We start from the raw sequence: 22500 nt of genomic DNA on the forward strand, positions 1-22500 counted from the left end.
ATATACAACTCTCTCTTTTCTTTGCTTTCCACACCTGGCACACAACAAAGATTAGAGTCAGACTAATGACTTCCGTCTGTTGAAGTCGGGTTGTCAGTCAAGTCTGTCTGAAGTCTGTTCAAAGTTTGAATGTCCATCTGTCTGTCAGAGGGGAGGGTTACACACCATACCTTGACCTTCCTATCGCTGGAGCAGGTTGCTAGGAGACGGTCATCGGGGGAGAAGGCGCAGCAGAGCACCTCATCGTCATGGGCCTGGATCTCCAGCAGCTTCTCCCCAGAGGTGCTCTTAAACACCTGAAGACACACACAGGGCAGAGTTTATAGAGGACACACACTGATACACACACACACACACTCACACACACACTGGGATGTGTGGGAGATACAGTGGGTGAAGATTGATTTAAAAAGAATGTGTGTGTCTTACTCGCAGTGTCTTGCTGGAGCCACAGGAGGCGATCTTGGTGCCGTCGTGGGAGAAGCAGGCAGAGTAGATGGATCCCTGGTGGGGCTGGACCACCAGACGAGACAGACTCTTAAGACTACTCTTGTTCCTGGAACAAACCACAACCATAGATGACTTAGAGAATGTGAGCATGAGGGGATGTTAGAGGAAGTTGAACGTTAGGGAACGAGACCAAAACAATAGAGTTAGGGTCATAGAGTTGGATAGAGGGCACGTCTTTGCATTTACAATGGCTTCTGTTTTAGCATGGGCAGTGCCACTGACACTACGCTAAAACAGGCTTTGTGGTAAGTGCGACACAAAGTCAACTCTATGGTTAGGGTATGGTTGACTGGTGAATGTAATGCATAGGGGCTAGGGAGTAAGAGGTAGGGGCTAGGGGTTAATACTGTACATCCAGATGAAGTAGTGAGTACGTTTATAAGCACATGAGCAGTGTGTATAGGCCTACTATACTTCTGCATTGCTTGTTGTTTGGGTTTTAGGCTGGATTTCTGTATAGCACTTTGTGACATCTGCTGATGTAAAAAGGGCTTTATAAATAACATTTGATTGATTGATTGATAGATAGATAGATACTACTTACACCCAGTCAAGGTAGAGTCCCCCTCTGGTGGCCCTCTCCTGCGCCTGCAGCAGGGCCTGGCGGTACACCTCGGAGGAGTCTGGCTGGGACAGGGCCAGCTGCACTACGTCAGGGAACGGACGCTGCTCCAACTGGTGGCCATTCAGAGACAGGAACTCCTGGAAGTGGCCCCGCACCTCGCTGTTCTGGGGGGACCATAAAGAGAGACTCACAGTGAGGATGTGACAATCGGCGTGCGTCCCAATAATATGTCCATCTCCTTCACTACACAAATATAAAAGCATTGGATTGGTGTAGGCATAGGCTGGGGGGAGTTTACATTCAACGGTCATTTCCTTTCAATACCATGAGGGGAATTGAACAAGTGAAAACTTTGGGAGAAAGGAGAGATTATTGGGACACAACAATTGTATTCACAAGCATGAAACAAGCAACTGTTGCATTTACATTTTTACATTTTAGTCATTTAGCAGACGCTCTTATCCAGAGTGACTTACAGGAGCAATTAGGGTTAAGTACCTTGCTCAAGGGCACATGGACAGATGTTTCACCTAGTCGCCTCAGGGATTCAAACCAGCGATGCTTTGGTTACTGGCCCAATGCTCTTAACCTCTAGGCTACCTGCCGCCATTGACTTACGAGGAATTGATACCAACCACAAGATTTGAAAACCATATCAAATGATGATAAAACAGGGTACACATTAAGTTCCTCAAATTATGATAAAACAGGGTACACATTAAGTTCCTCAGTGAACTTGGTGTTGATCAAATCCTGACCTCTTTGTCCAGTATGGCGCCGTACTCCACATAGTCATTGATGAGATGAGCAGGTCCCATAATCTGAGCTTTAGTTCTGACCCAGTCCAGAGAGAACATCAGAGAGTACAACTCCTACAGGGAGAGAGGGGGGAGGAGGGGAGAGAAGGAAAGGAGGGGTGTAAGGGTAACAGAAAAAGAAAAAGCGAGAATGAGAGAGGGAAATATAGAGCAAGAGAGAAAGAGGTAGAGAGAGAGAAAAAATACATTAGCGACTTGTGCTTGTCTGGCGAAGGCCTCCATCATACTGAGTCATGCCTTGATCTCCAGGCCATCAGACTGTTGAACAGCCGTCACACCATCTCCTGTAGTAAGAGGCCAAGATAGACTCACTCACACACAACACACACAAACACACCAGCTCTGATACAGTGTTATTTGGGTTGTTAATTAAATTGAGTTTTGGATTATTTGTCTACTTGTTTGACATTTTACTGCAGTGTTAGCAGCTAGTAACATCAGCATTTCCCTGCACCCACTATAACATCTACTAAACTGTGTACGCGACCAAAAAAAACGTTGATTTGATTTAGATGTGTGTGTTTGTGTGTGCGCGTGTGCGTACCTGTGTGAGGTTGGCCTTGGCCATGTGGTAGGTGAGGAATCTGAACCAGTAGAGGCACTCTTCATCTCCTGAGGTGGGGGGACCCTGGCTGTAGCACTGCTGGTACTGACGCACAACCTTAGAGTGGAGGCTCTGGAACACACACGCTTGTTAAAAAACATACCATATTACAGTAGATCGACGCCCCAATAATGTAGGGCATAGAAGATATGAGTCTAACTGATTCATTTTTTAAGCGACTGTCTTGTTTTTCCAAGTTCCATGTACATTGATTCTCTAGAAGAATCAATTTCGTTATATTTGATTTCAGAAAATATTCAGTCATTCCAAAACATTTGAGCAACACAATCAACAGAATACTTACAGACAAAAGTTGGCAAACATCAAACTTTAGATAAATTTCAAAATGGCCACCAGCATACTTATCAACCCTATGTAAACACTCCAACCCATGGAGGCTGCTGAGGGTAGGACGGCTCATAATAATGGCTGGAATGGAGTGTAATGGCTGGAATGGAGTGAATGGAATGGAACACCATTCCATTGACTCCATTCTGGACATTATTATGAGTCGTCCTCCCCTCAGCAGCCTCCACTGGTTGGAGTGTTTGAGACCCACCTCTAGACCAGAGCGGTTCATCTCAGCCAGGAAGTCCAGCTGGAGGTCGTGGAGGTAGTAGAGGTAGGGCCGGTGGTGACAGTCACGGAACAGTAGGGACTTGTTCACAAAGTCCTGGAGAACGTCCTCCACCTCCTCCGGTTCTAGATCCCACAGAACCGACAGAACCTGCAGGCAGAGGAACATGGAGGACACAGGAGGTTGGTGGCACCTTAATTGGGGAGGACTGGCTCATAGTAATGTCTGGAACGCTATAAATGGAATGGTATCGAACTCATCAAACACGTTTCCATGTGTTTGATACCATTCCAGACATTATTATGAGCCGTCCTCCCCTCAGCAGCCTCCTTTGATGGAAGAACAGGCTTAGATTTAGAGACAGAGACAAAAAATTACCAGTTTCATCATCTTTTCTGATCTCTTATTACCTTATTCCCTCCTTCTTTCCACAAGGACAGCTCACAATGTCTTGATGGGTTGTGAATACTTTTTGGCCGTTCCATTGAAGACTGAAGGTGTGGGATAGCCTTGCCCTAACCTACTGTAGCCTAGCTTAGCCTAGCTTAGTTGAGCCTCACCTGACCAAGCCTAGACGAATCCAACCCTACCTAGCCTAGCTTAGCCTAGCTTAGTTTAGCCTAACCTGACCTAACCAAGCCTAGCCGAATCCAACCTAAGCATAATCCCCCCGGCCAGTCTGACCTTGGCAGGTACTTTGACGTCCTTCTCCAGCACGGTGAGGTCAATGTACAGCTCCCTGTGTTCCTCAGACAGGACCTGGATGCTGGCAGCCATGGCCTGGTCAAGGGCATCGTAGTCATACGAAGACGACTTACGGATACGCTTGAACTTCTTCTGCTGGAGCGTGCGCAGGTAGTAGGCCCAGCGGTCCGGGAACTCCCGCAGCAGGGCCCCGATTAGGGACACCACCAAGGGGGAGCCTTGGGAAGAGAGGATGGTAGAGGAGGGGTTTAGGCAGGCTGGTTGATTGTGCCAAGAGTTTTATTTTATTTTTATTTTTTAGATGTAACAGAAATGGAATTTGTATTTAATCGTTTTGATACATTTAATTATTTAATGTATTGAATTAAAATTTCAATACTTGAAATTGAATTTCATGATTTAGAATGGAATTCTGCAAGTCGTTGAAGGTTAACAGAATTTTCAGTGGGTCATCATTAGGCAATAAGGTCTATGCTCAGACTAATTTGACTATCAGTTTTTGACTGAAACACGTCGGGCTAACAGTCTCATACTCATTTGACTGATGCCCTGCTGGTAAGAGAGAACTGAACATAACCACCAAACAAAGCAAGCTATATAAAGACATATGAATAGGTGTACTGTGTATTGTGAAACCCAGCCCTACAGAGAAAGGTGCAGCTGAATGCAGAGGATCGACAGTACACCAGGTCAAGACCTGATGAAGACAGCTAGTTGAAAATATTGGTATATTTTTGTCATGGAGAAGAAAGTGCTGATTGTGTTTTTCTCAGGTCAGTGTCTTTATTATGATATTTAATATATATATATATATATTTTATTACAATGTATTTATGATTGCATAACTGCAGCCAGCACATTTGTGTTCCAACCCAACACTATCACAAATAATCAATTAACCATCAAGCTCTTGAGAAGTTGAATCTGGTGTGATAGTTTTGGGCTGTAACAAAAAAGTGCCAAAGTGCAATACTTTTAGATATTGAGTTAAAATGTGAACAGTAGTAGTTTAAAAAATAGTAATACCATGATTTGTTCTGCTATTAACTTTTAGATGATCAACTTGACTATTGATATTGCGGCCTATGGGTAGAAGGGTAGATATTATTGATGTTGCTGCCCTTGAGGCAGTTACTTGAGATGACAATGCACTTTTTCACAGGGCTCTTCACACTCTCCTCCTGTCAGTATCACTATGTAAGGGACCCTAAAAACTGGACTGGAGCGCAGAGGTACTGCAGAGAGAAGTACACGGACCTGGCCACCGTAGACAACATGGAGGACATGAACAGACTGAACCACTCGACTATAGACAGCGGTTATGATGGAGCAGTGTGGATAGGACTGAAGAAGGGACTGTATTTTAAGTGGCAATGGTCTCTGGCAGACATAGACTACTATAGTGAGGGACAGACTGAGTTTAAGGAGTTTTGGGAAGAAGGCCAACCAGAAAATTTGAATGAAGATTGTGGTGTCGTGTCCAGTTCTGGAAAGAAATGGCACGACTATCCCTGCACTGATCGAAAACAGCTAGTGTGCTACGACAGTGAGTTACATACTACATGTATTCTAGTTAAAACACACTAACCTGGTAACACCATCGAGGCCACCAGCAGCACATACACACAAGTTGGCCAAGTAACAGATTACTGTGTGGTTATCAAAGGTTTCAACGTTTGTCTTTAAAATTGATTGTCAATTCCAAGCTTATGATTTCCAAAGGTTTATGAATTCACAAGAGCTGATCCAAACTCTGCTGGTTGCATTTGTCCCCATAGAGACTAAGTCTCCAGCTGGTAGCTTCGTAATAGTCAAAGAGCCAATGACCTGGAGGGAGGCTCAGCGCTACTGCAGAGAGAACCACACAGACCTGGCCAGTGTGAGGAACCAGAATGAGAACCAAGAGATCTGTAAAGTGGCCAACGGTAGCAACGTGTGGATCGGCCTGTTCAAAGACACCTGGGAGTGGTCGGACCAGAGTAACTCCTCGTTCCGATACTGGGGCGATGGAGAAGCGAATAATACTGACATGGGTAACAAGCGCTGCGCTGCATGGAATCGCAGTCCCTCAGGCCGATGGATAGACAGGGAATGTCTGATGAAATGTCCCTTCGTTTGCTACGGTGGTAAGTTAAGATCCCTTATTGTGCCACCAAACTCATCTCGTTAAATGGGCGGTTGCTTTGGAATAACTGTCCACACAGATTTAAATATGTGACATTATCTTCTTGTATGTAATGGTGACTGTTCATCTTAACTGTGTACATAACCAACTCCCCTGCATCATGAGTTTGCATTTTGTGGAGTTTAATTTGACTACCTTGACCATGCCTTTCGACATTGAGGTCCCCAAAGCTAAATTACCATGATTAGGTAACATTATAGAATTGCCCGCTATTATACAATTATGAATTATTTCAATTGGTGGTTTGAATTTCCAATTCATTCCCTGCTGAGAAGGGTTATATCTGTGTATGTGTTAGAACCAAGACCCCCAACAGTCAAGAAGATACAGGTAGTGAGAGTGAGGATGACCCTAGACCCAAACATGGACCTGAATGATGCTGAGGTGAGGGAGGCCATTTTACAGCAGGTGAGTCTCACCCTCTTCATTTATAGATTTTTACCTTCATTTAACCATGTATGTCAGTTAACCCTTTACACTCGTACCCGTTTGCGGGTTGAAAGTGGCAGATTTGATGCCCACCTGACCCAGATTGCGACTTATAAAATGGGCCGTTTTTGGATTGCGTAAACAACAACAGTAATTGTGTGATGGTGGGATGCAGGGTTGCGTTCCAAACAAAACAACTACAAGTTTGCTTGCTCTAGTTCCGCAACGGCACTGCTAGGAGAGCTAAAAAAAAAAAAAAGAACCTTATATTTGAAGACTTCTTTGAGTCATAAAAGTGCATTGAATGACTTAGGAACTGTGCACACTTTGGAAAGGAGTGTGGCCACTTGGAGACCCCAGTTAGTCCTCTCACTCAAACCCTTGTCGTTTTTTTGTTTTATGTTGCACCTACCCCACATTTTCCAGGAATATTGTAATCATGCTACTGGATGCATCCAGAGTATTTTCAGATTTTGCTAATAACAAATGCGGTGAAAAGTACAGTAAATGTAAAATGCACATAAAATCAACAGTGTAATGTTTGGATTCAGTCTTGTATCAGGTGAACTGTTGTGTCCTCAACTTTGGTCAAATCATTTTCCCATAATCTCAAAATTGTTCCCTTTCAATTTCTACCATGCTATTCATATTTATTCTGTTAGAAACATTTCAATTTAGCCCTATCCATAAAGCCCCATTTCCCACGAGTGTAAAGGGTTAAGAATAAATTCTTATTTACAATGAACAAGTACAGTCCACTGCTCCTTACGTTAAGAGAAATCTCCAAGTAATGATAAACCTTTCAAACCGTAAGAGTGCAGGTACCTACATATGGAAGCATATACAGTGAAGGAAAAAAGTATTTGATCCCCTGCTGATTTTGTACGTTTGCCCACTGACAAAGACATTATCAGTCTAGAATTTTAATGGTAGGTTTATTTGAACAGTGAGAGATAGAATAACAACAACAAAATCCAGAAAAACGCATGTCAAAAATGTTATAAATTGATTTGCATTTTAATGAGGGAAATAAGTATTTGACCCCCTCTCAATCAGAAAGACTTCTGGCTCCCAGGTGTCTTTTATACAGGTAACGAGCTGAGATTAGGAGCACACTCTTAAAGGGAGTGCTCCTAATCTCAGTTTGTTACCTGTATAAAAGACACCTGTCCACAGAAGCAATCAATCAGATTCCAAACTCTCCACCATGGCCAAGACCAAAGAGCTCTCCAAGGATGTCAGGGACAAGATTGTAGACCTACATAAGGCTGGAATGGGCTACAAGACCATCGCCAAAGCAGCTTGGTGAGAAGGTGACAACAGTTGGTGCGATTATTCGCAAATGGAAGAAACACAAAAGAACTGTCAATCTCCCTCGGCCTGGGGCTCCATGCAAGATCTCACCTCGTGGAGTTGCAATGATCATGAGAACGGTGAGGAATCAGCCCAGAACTACACGGGAGGATCTTGTCAATGATCTCAAGGCAGCTGGGACCATAGTCACCAAGAAAACAATTGGTAACACACTACGCCGTGAAGGACTGAAATCCTGCAGCGCCCGCAAGGTCCCCCTGCTCAATAAAGCACATATACATGCCTGTCTGAAGTTTGCCAATGAACATCTGAATGATTCAGAGGAGAACTGGGTGAAAGTGTTGCGGTCAGATGAAACCAAAATCGAGCTCTTTGGCATCATCTCAACTCGCCGTGTTTGGAGGAGGAGGAATGCTGCCTATGATCCCAAGAACACCATCCCCACCGTCAAACATGGAGGTGGAAACATTATGCTTTGGGGGTGTTTTTCTGCTAAGGGGACAGGACAACTTCACCGCATCAAAGGGATGATGGACGGGGCCATGTACCGTCTAATCTTGGGTGAGAACCTCCTTCCCTCAGCCAGGGCATTGAAAATGGGTCGTGGATGGGTATTTCAGCATGACAATGACCCAAAACACAAGGCCAAGGCAACAAAGGAGTGGCTCAAGAAGAAGCACATTAAGGTCCTGGAGTGGCCTAGCCAGTCTCCAGACCTTAATCCAATAGAAAATCTGTGGAGGGAGCTGAAGGTTCGAGTTGCCAAACGTCAGGCTCGAAACCTTAATGACTTGGAGAAGATCTGCAAAGAGGAGTGGGACAAAATCCCTCCTGAGATATGTGCAAACCTGGTGGCAAACTACAAGAAACATCTGACCTCTGTGATTGCCAACAAGGGTTTTGCCACCAAGTACTAAGTCATGTTTTGCAGAGGGGTCAAATACTTATTTCCCTCATTCAAATGCAAATCAATTTATAACATTTTTGACATGTGTTTTTCTGGATTTTTTTGTTGTTATTCTGTCTCTCACTGTTCAAATAAACCTACCATTAAAATTATAGACTGATCATTTCTTTGTCAGTGGGCAAACGTACAAAATCAGCAGAGGATCAAATACTTGTTTCCCTCACTGTAGCTGCCATAATTAAATGTGTAATGCAAATGGGTTAATCCTACAGTGTATTAATAAATAAACCTTCAGTAAGATTAGGTGTTCAGGGCATAAAGGCTGGTTCTGTTCCTCAGATAAAGGAGAAAATGAAGGCCAATGGGATGACTGGGAACTTCAAACTGAGATGGAAAGAGCAGCCAGATGGAAAGGTCTTCCACAAACTACAGAATAAAAAGAATGACAGAAAGAGAGAAAAAAGGGGCCCGAAAAATAAGGAAGAGCTTTGAATAGAAGTTGCCACGTGCCAGCTATAATTCATTATTCCCTACTCATCTCACATTGCATTCATTTATCATGAACCATTACTAAATATCATAATTAAGTGATAATGCCCTCGAAGCCGGTGTTTGGAGGATATATTGGCATGGGTGTTGGTAGGCCCAAGACGAAGTCGAGGGCCGGCAAACCGTGCCAATATATCCTCCAAACACCGGCTTCGAAGGGGCATTATTACTTTTATACAACGGGTTACCAACATATTCAAATAATGATTTACATATCTTCATTAAAAACATTATTTTGATTCATTTATTCATACTATTTCATTCTTCCACAAGATATAGTCCCGACACAAATCTAGGGTTGCTACCCAAGCCGGCTGGTCATTTGTTCTATCGGTTCGGTTGCCAGAGACGTAAACCAGTCGTTTAGTCTTTTTGTTCTGTATCTATGGACGCGACCCAGTCGTTCGTTCTAAATGTTCCATAGCCATACTGGCTGGCAACGTTCTCATCCCTTGCTTGGTAGCTAGCCAACTACGGCTAATTTACAGTCACTTCAAACAGTGCAGCCAGAATAACAACAGTAGCTGCATTTGCATTTGTTTAAGCTGTTTTCTAGTGACATTTACTTGGATACATCCATAACAATGAGCTAATGAGGCGCGATTTCGCCTGGCATAGAAAATGTGCTCTCTTGTCAGGACATTGTTGTTCAGAGGAGCCAACAACACAACTAACACAATCACTAAAAACTGAACCTGGAAAGACTGCAAACTAGCTGCACTTTGTTTTATTTTACCTTTTTTCAATTTACATTTCTTTGTACATATCCATAAAAATGATGCCAGCTGATTCATGATTTCGACTGGCTGAGAAACGCTGCCTGCCTGTCTCGTCCCGACTCCTGACACGTTCATTACTATGTATGGGAAACAATGTTGCAAATGTCGGAGAGACAGACAGCAAGGTTTATACAAATATCCGCTGTTGAAAACTAAATGTTAGTCTAAAATAAATGTGAGATCATGTCTAGATGCTTTTTTATAGTAGAGATCAAGTTTATAAATAGTCTGGCTGGGCTGATGAGACAGTGGACTGCGCAGTCAGATGGAACATAGGAAATAGGCATTTTAACGTCATAGATTTAGCCGGTGGTAACTTGTGGAATAGACACCGGCTGGAATGCGGTTTTAACCAATCAGCATTCAGGATTAGACCCACCCGTTGTATAATGTAGTATATTCTATCCATACTATTACAGTACGCCAAGTTGCTGTTATATTTTATGTTTAATTAGCTAGTTATCTTGTTCTCTATTTATGATCTGTTCATTATTTCTATCAATGTTTTTGGTCACACTACATAATGCTTCCCAAATCATTCATAAGAAAATATAATACTATATTTCCCTTGAATATGTGAAATAAATTGACATTTTATTGTAAACCTGAATGGAATTTTCATTTAATTCAATAAAATTTCTGTTGACACTATCGCTCCATATGTGTGTGTGTGTGTACCTTTGCACTCTCTGACAATGCTGCGGGCCTGTTCTGGGAGTCTCTGGGGTTTCCCGTTGACATACAGGGCGAGGATCTCCAAGGCCTGATCCTCCTCCAGACCACTCTCCACTGCCACCTCAGACTTAGAACCTGGACACACACACACACACACACACACACACACACACACATACACACACACACAAACGCATGAGTGCACACACACATATGCACAATTTGAGCAGGTGCATTGAGCGTAATGTTTAAGAAGTGTTCTATAAATGAAGTCATCATTATCATTATCAGTAGTACTGTAGTAATATTAGTATTAATATCAGTGTTTTTATCATACACACCACTGACACAGTCGGCTAGGCTTCTGTCTCGGGTGGTGAGCAGTACTCGACACTGGATGTCAAAGGCCTTGAGCACCGAGCTGTCCCAGATGTCATCCAGTATCAACAACGACCTGGACACACAAACACATCTAAATCATATGACATGAATTGGAGTTGAATTAATGTCATACAATAAACACAATATACCCCTCTGATCATGGCTTCCATGCTAGTCACTCCAGAGCTGAAACTTCTATGAGGTCCAACTGAACGTTCTACTCATCATTAACAGCCTCCGTGTAGAAGTCCACAAGAGAACGTTCATAAGAATGGCGTGATGCGACCGTGCAACACAATAATACACTTCAACCCTGGGGGACTGACCTGGGGTAACGACGGAGCATGAGGAAGCGTAGGCGCTCCTTGGCCTCCTCTAGAGAGCCAGGAGGCCGGTGGAGGGAGGACGAGGGGTCTTGCTCCTGGCACTGCTGCTCCAGGCGGAAACACAGCGACTGGATCCTCACCAGCAGGTCAGCCCGGTCCAGCTGGCCTATGGACAGCCAGTGGACTCCTCCTGGAAAACACTCTGGGGGGAGGGTGTCAGAAGGACCAGTGTGTGTGTGTGTGTGTGTGTGTGTGTGTGTGTGTGTGTGTGTGTGTGTGAGTGAGTGAGTGAGTGAGTGAGACAGACAGACGGAGAGAGAGAGAGACAAACGGAGAGAGAATACAGTCAAGAGACCAATGCGATAACGAACAGAGAAAAAGTGAATGCAGACAGAGAGAAAAAGAGCCTCCTCCACATGTATTAACCCCCCCTCCTGAAATGTATCTTGGGTCAGTTTTACATTTTCCCCATTAATGGGTTTGGTTAGGAATGGGAGAGGGAAAACTGATCCTAGGTCTGTAACTAGGGGAAACTTCACCCCGGAGCCTCCTACCTGTGATGAGTGCGTGGTCTCGGACTGCCTCCGCAGCCAAGACAGACTTGCCGGAGCCGGCCATGCCGAACACAGTGACCCAGCCGGGCTCCTTCTGCAATCGGTAGAGCTTCTCCCTGACCCGGTTCACCAGGGCTGGCCGGCTCACAAACACCACGGGTCTCTGGGGCACGCCGCCCTCACTCAGCACCGTCTGGACTGGAACAGGGGAATACAGCAAAGACGTCATTATATCTATGCAGTATGTTGCCAATAGAATAAACAGAGGTGTCAAACACAGCAGAGAGACAGAGAGGTGCGCTCACATACACATAGATACCCACACACACACACACACACACACACACACAGAGCTCCCATGCATATTCTTTCCCTGTATCAGAAAAGGAGGGCACATCTTAGACTGTCCTAGTCTCCTGGTATTCTCTATCCTCCACCCTGGGGGGCAGCTCACCATAGCGGGTGCCCGCGTCCGAGAAGCTCTTCTCGGCCTCGGGGGAGACCAGGGGCAGGCTGTTGTGGAGCAGGCTGGCCAGGTCTCCGTAGCTCTCGCGGACCAGGGCGTTGTAGAAGGAGATGTAGGCCTGGTTATCCTTCCTCAGGAGCAGCTCCAGCAGGGCCGCAGCCTGCTCTCTCCTGGTGGGCTGGACGATGGAGAGAGACAACGTGAATTTTGAAACTACTTTATTGCTTTTCTTACACCGATGCAGTCCTTTCAGATGTCCGTAGTGGTAAGTGTTTAAAAAGCCCTGCAATCTCTCTGACTTTACCTCTCTCCTCTCTGTCTCTTTCGCTTTCTCTCTTTCCCTCTCCCTCTCTCTCTTATGAGGGTGTTTGTTTGGAATCAGGCACCCAGCCACTTATAGGTTTTCCCACTACAGAGCCGAGCCAAGCTGTACTGAGCTGGCCTGGTTACGCATCCACCATATTTTACACTGGCCAAACCCGGACGACGCTGGGCCAATTGTGCGCCGCCCTATGGGACTCCCAATCACGGCCGGTTGTGATACAGCCTGGAATCGAACCAGGGGGTCTGTAGTGACGCCTCAAGCACTGCGATGCAGTGCCTTAGACCACTGCGCCACTCTGGAGCCCAATAGTTGCTGGAAAGGTCAATGTGAACAGAAACTATCTGAGCCAGCACAGTGCTGTCGGTTTGGCTCAGCTTGGTAATGTGAAAGTTGGTTGTGGACCCGATTCCAAACAAACACCTTTATGCACTTAATCACCACTATGGACATAGGAAAGTGTATGAAAAGGGTGCTACTGTACTCCCCCACCTCCTCACCCCACCTTGCTCCTGATCCTCTCCTCCTCGTCCCCAGTCAGCACGCCATCGCTGATCATGTGATCCATCAGGTAGGAGGCCCTGATGTCCTGCTCCAGGCTGGAGCGTGACTGAAGCAGGCAGCTCCGCGCCCCTTCCTCCATCATCGCCATGCCAATGGGCCGGAACAGGTCCAACCACACATACAGCCTCTCCCACACAGGTGGGACGGCTGGGCAGGAATGGTGATTGATTGGCAGGTGATGGGAACTGCTGGGAAAGGAAGTTGCATGGATGGATGTAGTATGGGCAGTACTAGCTCTGATCCAGGGTGCTACCTGCGGCTTGAGCTTTATTGAACAATAATCTGTTGAAGGAAGGCTCAAGCTGCACCTAACACCGTGGACCAGCGCAAGGACAGTACTACTACTAGCACAGCTGCCTTAGTGTGACTCCTGACTGGAAACTGATAAGGTGGATATACAGTATAAAGACGTTCCTTGTCATAATACAGTACCATGAAATACTTTGAAAAAGCTTGCAGTTTTGAAACTGCAGTAAAAGTGCAGTAACTGCGGTCGACTGTGATATTTTGGAGGCAGTATTTGCAGCATACTGCAGTTATACTGCACTCTGACTGCAATCTTTTTTCGTAAGTGGGACAGGTGACTTTTTTCTCCATGACTGTGGTTGAGAATGGAATAAGAGTCTTTGACTGACCTCAACATCTAATTTGTAACATAAAAACAAGAATTGAGTCTACTTTCGTTATCCATCCCCTCCATTCAGTCTGCGTGCACTGACTTGCCAGATATTGCGATGATTAAACGTCAGGAAGTTACCTAGCAAATTTCCTCTCTAGTGTGAACATTGATTGTAGGCTTTTGTCAGTCAGTCAGGTTACAAGTTATTTGAAAGTTATATATTTTTACTAAATATATATAAAATACAGTAGCTGACTGGCGTATAACTAGCTAACTGTGCACTTGGTAGTTAGCTATAACGTTACTGTCTAATTTGACAGCTGTGGGACACAGCACATTGTAACTAGCCGACATTCCCAAAACTACACAGCAGCTGTCTGTAGTAGGCTATATAGTATGCATTACAAACGCTATTTATAAGTTTATTATTTTCACATGCAGACAAACATTTTGTTTATAAAAACAACAGATAGGAACAACACTTTTTAACTGAAGGTGGCACACACTTCCCTCCTAATAAGACCTGCCCAAGTTGTAAGGAAATGTAACAAAGGAAATACTACTACTCACGTGAATCTATTTGCTCGCTATCCACACACGATAGTGCTCAGGATTATAATAATTTCCTTTTTAAAATAATGTAACTTTGACAAATAAATCCCAACCTATTTTTGAAATGAGTTGGGTTCTTCCTGAATTACAACAGAAACAACTTCCCCGGTCTGAAATGACCAATGCGGTGGCGTCTCGCGCTCACGTGAGAGGGTGTGATAACGCACCCTTGATTGTAACTGGGCAGATGGGAGCATGGTGCCTAGTGATAAGTGACTGCTTTGTTGTTTATTGTACACGCCTGCAGTACTAGCGCAGTATCTTCAGTATTAGACTTGGTAATTCTGATAAGACACTTAACTGTGGCCCAAAATAGACTGATAGAGCAAACAGCGTGCCTTGTGTCATGGCACTTAGCGTTGCATGTTTCTGCCACACTCAGAACAAAATAATATAAATGATTAATGACAAAATAGACCATATCAAATGTTGCCAATGTCATATGAACCTACTAGTTGTGCATATACTGTATATATATATTATCAAATCATGTTCATACCTTTACTTGACAAGTGATAATGATAATACATTATACATAATATGAATACATAATAATGATCAAATATAATATTTCCTTCCAAGCAGTGCATACAAACAATTTCCCAAGCATTTTATTCATTTGCTTACAACGTTGAAACTTATACTGGATACACTGAGCTCGGCTGGGTTGGGTTGGAGCGGCTGTGTCTTTGTGTGAGGGTGGGGTCTCTGGCTGAGGGTCGGGGTGTGTCCTTGGGGGGTGGGGTGGGTGCCCGGGTACAGCCGAAGGTTGGGGTTGAGGGGGGGCAGTCTGGTGGGGAGAGAGCCTCTCCCCTCCACCACCCTCTCCAGAGCATGGACCCTGCGCTCCTGCTGCAGCCAGTAGAGCATCTCGATGCGGTCCCAGCGCATCTTCTCCCCGTATGGCCTCCCCTGGAGAGAGAGTGACAGTTGAAAACACGGCTGTGAGGAAACTGCTTAGTTATGTCTGGCTACACCAGAGTTCTGGGGTGCAGGCTTTTGTTCTAGCCCAATACTAATACACCTGATTAAATCAATGAAGGACTTGATGATGAGTTGACAAGTTCTGGTTATTGGGGATAAGGGGGACGGGTTGTACCAAAATGAACGAACAACACATAAATGACGCAGAGCTCACCATAGCGTTTTCTCAGTATGTATGAGCCTAGTATGTCGATATTTGTTGCTTACAGCATACGTTTTTACTAAACATTAGGTTTTAAATAGAATATACGACTAGTACACATTATGCAGTTTTAGTAAGTAGTAGGCAAGACAGGACAGATTTTGGACACGGCCTGAGGAAGAAACAGAGAACGTGTAAGTAGTAGGCAAGACAGGACAGATTTTGGACACGGCCTGAGGAAGAAACAGAGAACGTGTAAGTAGTAGGCAAGACAGGACAGATTTTGGACACGGCCTGAGGAAGAAACAGAGAACGTGTAAGTAGTAGGCAAAACTGGACAGATTTCGGACACGGCCTGAGGAAGAAACAGAGAACGTGAGGGAGAGAGAAATAGAGAAAGTGAGGGAGAGAGAAACAGAGAAAGTGAGGGAGAGAGAAACAGAGGAATTGAGGGAGAGAGAAACAGAGAAAGTGAGGGAGAGAGAAACAGAGAACGTGAGGGAACGGCAATGCTCTTTCAATGAGGGTAAATCACCAACCTAAAAGCTCTGCTTATGGAATACCCCCCTACATGTCTCTCTCTCTCTATCCCCCATAGCATACTGTATGTACTGTATGTCAGAGAGCACAGTGACACTAGTGGGTCATATTCACTAGAAAGTCAACGGAAGCAAACGAGCAAAAATGAGGCGGGACCTTGCTCAATTTGTCCAATAAGAAACACTGGTTTTCGTTTTCCGTTGTAAAACATTTTGCTACGCTGTACACTAATGAATAGACCCCTCATGTATGGCCCATTGGCCTGACTCACCTTGTAGGTGACAGTGTCGTGGAAGCTGTCTGTAATGTGGTGGAGGATCTTAGACAACACCTCCTCCAGAGAGCAGATCTGGGAGTTGAGTTTGCCCCGGTGCTTGGACTCATCCATCCTGGCTAGAGAGGTGCCCCGGTAGCCTGAGAAAGAAAAAGAAGAGTGAGAGAGAGAGAGGGGTATGAAAGAATGAAAAGAAAGAGAGAGGAAGGAAGGAAAGAAAGAAAGATAAAGAAAAAGAAAGTGAGAGAGAGGAAGGAAGGAAGGAAAGAAAGATAGAATGAAAAAAAGAGACAAAGATAGAGCGAGAGACACTTTATATAGTGTACTTTATATATGTTCCTTCACCTTCAACCATACTAGCCTGAATACGCCCGATCACGGAAGCTAAACAGGGTTGGGCCTGTTAGTACTTGGATAGGAGACTGCCTGGAAATACCAGGTGCTTTCATTTTTTTGTCCAGTAGGGTGTACTCTGGCATTAGATATTTCATGAACTGCCTTTTATTTATAACAATAATAATATGATGATATATTTAACAACTTACAATATATCATCCAATACAATATGCTGTAAAAGCAATATGTTATAATATTGTAAGGAGCACAGGAGGTTGGCGTCACCTTAATTGGAGAGGACGGGCTCGTGGTAATGGCTGGAGCGGAATAGGGGGAATGGTATCAAATACATCAATCACATGGTTCCAGGTGTTTGATGCCATTCCATTGGCTCCGTTCTGGCCATTATTATGAGCCGTCCTCCCCTCAGGAGCCTCCTATGGTAAGGAGATGTAAGGGATGTCAGAGTAGAGTGAACTTTCCCCTAGACGCTGATCTTGGGTCTGTTTTGCATTTCCCCCACTAATGGTTAAGGTTAGGGTTTGGTAGGAGGTACAGCTTATCCTATATCTGCACAGAGGGGAAACTTCACCCCAGAGCAGATATATCTTATGCAGTACCTTGCAGGAAGAAGCGGTTGGGGTCAGAAGCCTCCCTCTCAAACAGCTCCAGACGAGCCAGCACAGACTCCCTCTGCTGGATGAGACGGGCAGCGCGCTCCCATGCTGCTGTGGCCTGGGAGGAAACACACATACACACACACACAGATGTAGAAATACACACACACACACACACGGATGTAGAAATACACACACACACACACACACACACACAGATGTAGAAACACACACGCGGATGTAGAAATACACACACATACACGGATGTCATCTCCCGTCTGGATTACTGCAACTCGCTGTTGGCTGAGCTCCCTGCCTGTGCCATTAAACCCCTACAACTCATCCAGAATGCCGCAGCCCGCCTGGTGTTCAACCTTCCCAAGTTATCTCACGTCACCCCGCTCCTCCGCACACTCCACTGGCTTCCAGTTGAAGCTCGCATCTGTTACAAGACCATGGTGCTTGCCTATGGAGCTGTGAGGGGAACGGCACCTCCGTACCTTCAGGCTCTGATCAGTCCCTACACCCAAACGAGGGCATTGCGTTCATCCACCTCTGGCCTGCTGGCTCCCCTTCCTCTGCGGAAGCATAGTTCCCGCTCAGCCCAGTCAAAACTGTTCGCTGCTCTGGCACCCCAATGGTGGAACAAGCTCCCTCACGACGCCAGGACAGCGGAGTCACTCACCACCTTCCGGAGACATTTGAAACCCCACCTCTTTAAGGAATACCTGGGATAGGATAAAGTAATCCTTCTACCCCCCCCCCCCCTAAAAAAACAACAAAAAAAACATTGTAAAGTGATTATCCCACTGGCTATAAGGTGAATGCACCAATTTGTAAGTCGCTCTGGATAAGAGCGTCTGCTAAATGACGTAAATGTAAATGTAAATGTATGAATACACACACACATTCACACAATTCTGTTCCAGGTATGGAAGAGATTTTGCTAGTATATGGTGAGCTCTGTGTCTATGGTGATATGGTGAGCTCTGTGTCTGTGGTTTATGGTGAGCTGTCTCTATGGTAATATGTGATCTCTGTCTCTATGGTGATATGGTGAGCTCTGTCTCTATGGTGATATGGTAAGGTAATATGAGCACAGCATCAAGTATCATGCCACCATCTCTACTAACCTCTATCAGGGCTGTTCAATGTGGGTCCTGGAGGGTCCAAACACTTCTGGTTTTCATCCTCTCCTTCTATTCAGGGACTAATTCAGACCTGGGACACCAGGTGAGTGCAATTAACTACCAGGTAGAAACACAAACCAGAAGTGTTTCGGCCCTCCAGGACCAGAATTAGACAGCCCTGCTATAGATGGTGGCATGATACTTGTACAGTGAGTGTGCATTCACTGGTATGTATTTGTTATCGTATGCGTGTGTGTCAGTGTACTGTGCACACCTTCTCCAGCTGGTCCCTGTGTGCGTGGGAGCTGTACTTGATGGCCATGTCCAGTCTGTGGGCGTCGGGCAGGCAGAGGAGTGTCCAGATCCTCTCCAGCCTGCTCTGGACAGGGTCCCCCTCCCCCACCACCCCCCCTCCACTGGCCTCCTTGCTCCCCACAGTCACTGTCCTCCTATAGACCTTCTGACAGGGAGCGAGGACAGTTAGTAAAATAAACAGTTTTGGGGGAAATAGTATCCATATTGTTAAGGCCTATTCAATTCAAGTCTACATAAAGTCTCTAGGGGTAGGAGCTAGAGTTTGATTTGGAACGGGGCCCAATCAGCCCCGAACCGTTATGAGTCTTTGCGTAGATCTGAAGGAATTGAGCTGTAAGAAATATGGGAAATATTTCCACTAAAATAGCAGAGGCCTTAGGGCTATGTGGTGATGTTACCATGTTGCTAAGTAATACCTTTCCTTACCATTCCAAAACTCTAGGGGTAGGGGCTAGAGTTTCATTTGGAATTGGGCCTTCTTACAGACATGGAGTACTAGGATTGGGTCAATTCAACTCATTTCAATTCAACCAATTTACCATGCATGAATTGGTGAATTGACCACTATTTAAAAAATAAATAATGAATTCTTTATTTAATCTTTATTCATCCAGGAAGTCCCATTGAGGTCAGAATACTTCCTTTAGTAGGGAAACCTGGCCAAGAGGGCTGCTCAATAAAAAAAATATGGGGAAAACAGAAAATGAAGACCTTGGTGACATCCTGGTTAGTTCCTACTATTTAATGGGACAAGGAAGTAGAGATGATAGAATGGGACAAGGTAGTAGAGATGATGGAATGGGACAAGGAAGGAGAGATGATGGAATGGGACAAGGAAGGAGAGATGATGGAATGGGACAAGGAAGGAGAGATGATGGGAACTACCCAGATCGAAGGCTCCCAGTCTATATGACACATAAAACCTGACTGTATTACAATGGCTGTATATCTATTTACGTGACATTTACTGTATAGTATCCGTTTACATGACATTTATAGTATCCATTTACAGTACATTTATAGTATGTGGTCCTCTGTAGCTCAGCTGGTAGAGCACGGCGCTTGTAACGCCAGGGTAGTGGGTTCGATCCCCGGGACCACCCATACACAAAAAAATGTATGCACACATGACTGTAAGTCGCTTTGGATAAAAGCGTCTGCTAAATGGCATATTATTATTATTTACAGTACATTTATAGTATCCATTTACTGGATTTGGCCAGCTGGCCAGTGCCACGTCTTCACAAAAGACAAATAATACTTTCAAAATCATCTGTGTACTAAGACACACACATACACACACCTGTTTAGGGCTGGTGATTTCTTCATCTGGGCTCTCTTCCTCCTCTGTAAAAAATCAACAGACAATAGGTTACCTATTAGTCTATAAACAAACAATAGGCTATGAAACAGGTTTAATACCAATGTGTCACAAAGCCAAAGTGTCATGTTTCCATGACAGCCACGACATTACCTACTAAATCAGGACTGTTTTTTAAACCTTTTATTTCACAATCCTTGACTGGAACATCCTTCTTTTGAATGACTCACTACATTACTATGGTCAATAGTCACAGTGTGTGTGTGTGCGTATGTGCGTTTGTGTGTGTGCACGTGCATGTGCCTGTGTGTGTGTTACCCTCCAGTTCGGGTTCCTTCCACAGCCCCCCCAGCAGCACCGCGTTGACGTTCCACAGCCCTGTCACGTACTCCTGCTTCTGACCCTTTAGAGCCTCCATCTTCTGCCTCCGCCTCCTGTCCACACACACACACACTGATTTGTTAGCTGCTCGCAGTCCCCATAATGTAAAAAACATGATGACAAAAAAAAAAGAGGAAAAGAAAGAATGAAAATAGTGGGGCAGACAGACAGACAGTAAGACAGATAGACAGTAAGACAGACAGACAGTAAGACAGATAGAAAGTAAGACAGACAGTAAGACAGATAGACAGTAAGACAGACAGTAAGACAGACAGACAGTAAGACAGACAGACAGTAAGACAGACAGACAGACAGTAAGACAGACAGACAGACAGACAGTAAGACAGACAGTAAGACAGACAGTAAGACAGACAGACAGTAAGACCGACAGACAGTAAGACCGACAGACAGTAAGACAGACAGTAAGACCGACAGACAGTAAGACAGACAGACAGACAGACAGACAGACAGACAGTAAGACAGACAGACAGACAGTAAGACAGACAGACAGACAGTAAGACCGACAGACTTCTTCCTCTCGTCTCGTCGTAGCTGGAGCAGCCTTCTCCTCTCGTCCTCCTCATCGTCACTATCGCCACTGTCGTACAGGTGGAACGCCGCCCACAGGTAGTCAGAGTCCTACACAGACACAGTCCTAGTCAATCACTCTCTGATACCACTAAAATAACTGGACATGTATCCAGTGCTTGAATTGGGCCCGGAAAAACACTGGTACTGAGTACTGGCACCTTGACTTTTCTACTGCTTGTTGTCCGGCACCTCATAGAATAATGACTGAAAATATTGCGAAGTTCCGGCACCTAAATATGAACAGTACTCAAGCCCTAAATGAGTACCGGCACCTATTTTAAGTTTCACGTTTTATTTGTAATGCTCAATTACAGTGAAATGCTTAACTTTCAACCCCTACCCAACATGGCACAGTATTCAATACAAAAAAGTAGAACTGCTAAAAAACAACAACAATAAAACACGAGAAATAAGTCAAGCCCTGTCTAAAATGTACATGCATAACCTATGGTCCATTTCAAAAGTCTATTGAGATTTATTTGTACACAAAACTGGTTGATTTTCTTCTAGTTACTCAATCGATTTTATGCATTTACTGCCTTCTATTAATTAGAATGTCTTCTTCTATTTGCTTCCTGTAACTACAGAATGTGTGACCTCTGACCTGATCGGTGATGTATCGGAGGTAGTCCTCCACTGAGAGGTCAGTCTTCCACCACTGCAGCCAGGCCGTGTAGGCCCGGGAGTTCTGGTCCTCCGGTTTCTTCTGGTCCTCTGGGATCTCGGTCCTCTTTCTGGAAACACACACACAGACACACAGACGTACGAACACACACACTTTGAGTTACCTTGGGAGAGCTGCAGCTCTCTTTCAGAAAAGTAATTGTATTATGAGAGAGAGCGTGTTAAAGTGGTGTTCAGGGGTTGAATCAAGTGGGACGTAGGGTACAGTACCTGTGGGACATGGCGTTGGTGTTCTGTCTCTTCAGCTGTGGGTTGATGAACCTCTGGTGGTTTTTCTTCTTCAGACTCCATCTGATGTTGGTCAGGGCTGGCTCTATCATGGGGTCCTATAGGGGAAAGGAACAGATCATTTGGGGGTCAATTCTATTGAAATTCAAGAAATTCATTGAAATTCTGGTTCAACAATTGCCAATTCAATAATGGATTTTTCCATTCTTGAATTGAAATGTCAATACTTCCTGAATTAAATAAATTCAACAGGCAATGTAAAAGAGTATATCTCACCTCATCGAAGTTGAGATACTGTGTAGATTTACTTTTGGATAACTCCTTATAGACTTCCTTTATTTCTTCCCCGGCAAACAGGTTACGATCCAGCCATCGCACTGAGGAGAGTTCAAGCTGTTTAGAGAAAAAGAGAGAGAACAGGAGAGAGAGAGAGAGTGGGTCATAATGATAGTAACAGTATAATCATCATCATCATCATCGTCACTCACACTAAGTA

The 22500-nt window shown here is 44.6% G+C and overlaps 2 protein-coding genes across 2 annotated transcripts in view; both read right to left on the reverse strand.

The window, feature by feature from the left end:
• LOC311139179 (apoptotic protease-activating factor 1-like) lies at positions 1-14551 on the reverse strand. Its single transcript, XM_084174070.1, has 14 exons — positions 14420-14551; positions 13172-13415; positions 12333-12522; positions 11879-12076; positions 11325-11526; positions 10959-11071; positions 10621-10752; positions 3759-3997; positions 3057-3224; positions 2438-2569; positions 1834-1947; positions 1055-1239; positions 430-556; positions 1-296 (listed from the first exon to the last, which is right to left on the reverse strand). Exons 2-14 carry the CDS (start codon positions 13316-13318, stop codon positions 63-65), a joined length of 2181 nt encoding a protein of 726 aa, XP_084030196.1. The 5' UTR covers positions 13319-13415; positions 14420-14551; the 3' UTR covers positions 1-62.
• Positions 14552-15076: 525 nt separating this feature from the next.
• LOC311140103 (coiled-coil domain-containing protein 87-like) overlaps positions 15077-22500 on the reverse strand; it is a gene marked incomplete at both ends in the record, with an annotated part of 11955 nt that continues 4531 nt past the window's right edge. Inside the window, 10 exons of the mRNA XM_084175040.1 lie at positions 15077-15373; positions 16399-16541; positions 17358-17472; positions 18759-18944; positions 20103-20146; positions 20439-20554; positions 21031-21140; positions 21697-21826; positions 21987-22102; positions 22281-22397. Coding sequence (XP_084031166.1) covers positions 15077-15373; positions 16399-16541; positions 17358-17472; positions 18759-18944; positions 20103-20146; positions 20439-20554; positions 21031-21140; positions 21697-21826; positions 21987-22102; positions 22281-22397 — 1374 coding nt within the window. The remainder of the gene's footprint in view (positions 15374-16398; positions 16542-17357; positions 17473-18758; positions 18945-20102; positions 20147-20438; positions 20555-21030; positions 21141-21696; positions 21827-21986; positions 22103-22280; positions 22398-22500) is intronic.

Source organism: Coregonus lavaretus (assembly GCF_964263955.1).
Source record: "Coregonus lavaretus genome assembly, chromosome: 13".
Classification (NCBI taxonomy): Eukaryota; Metazoa; Chordata; class Actinopteri; order Salmoniformes; family Salmonidae; genus Coregonus; species Coregonus lavaretus.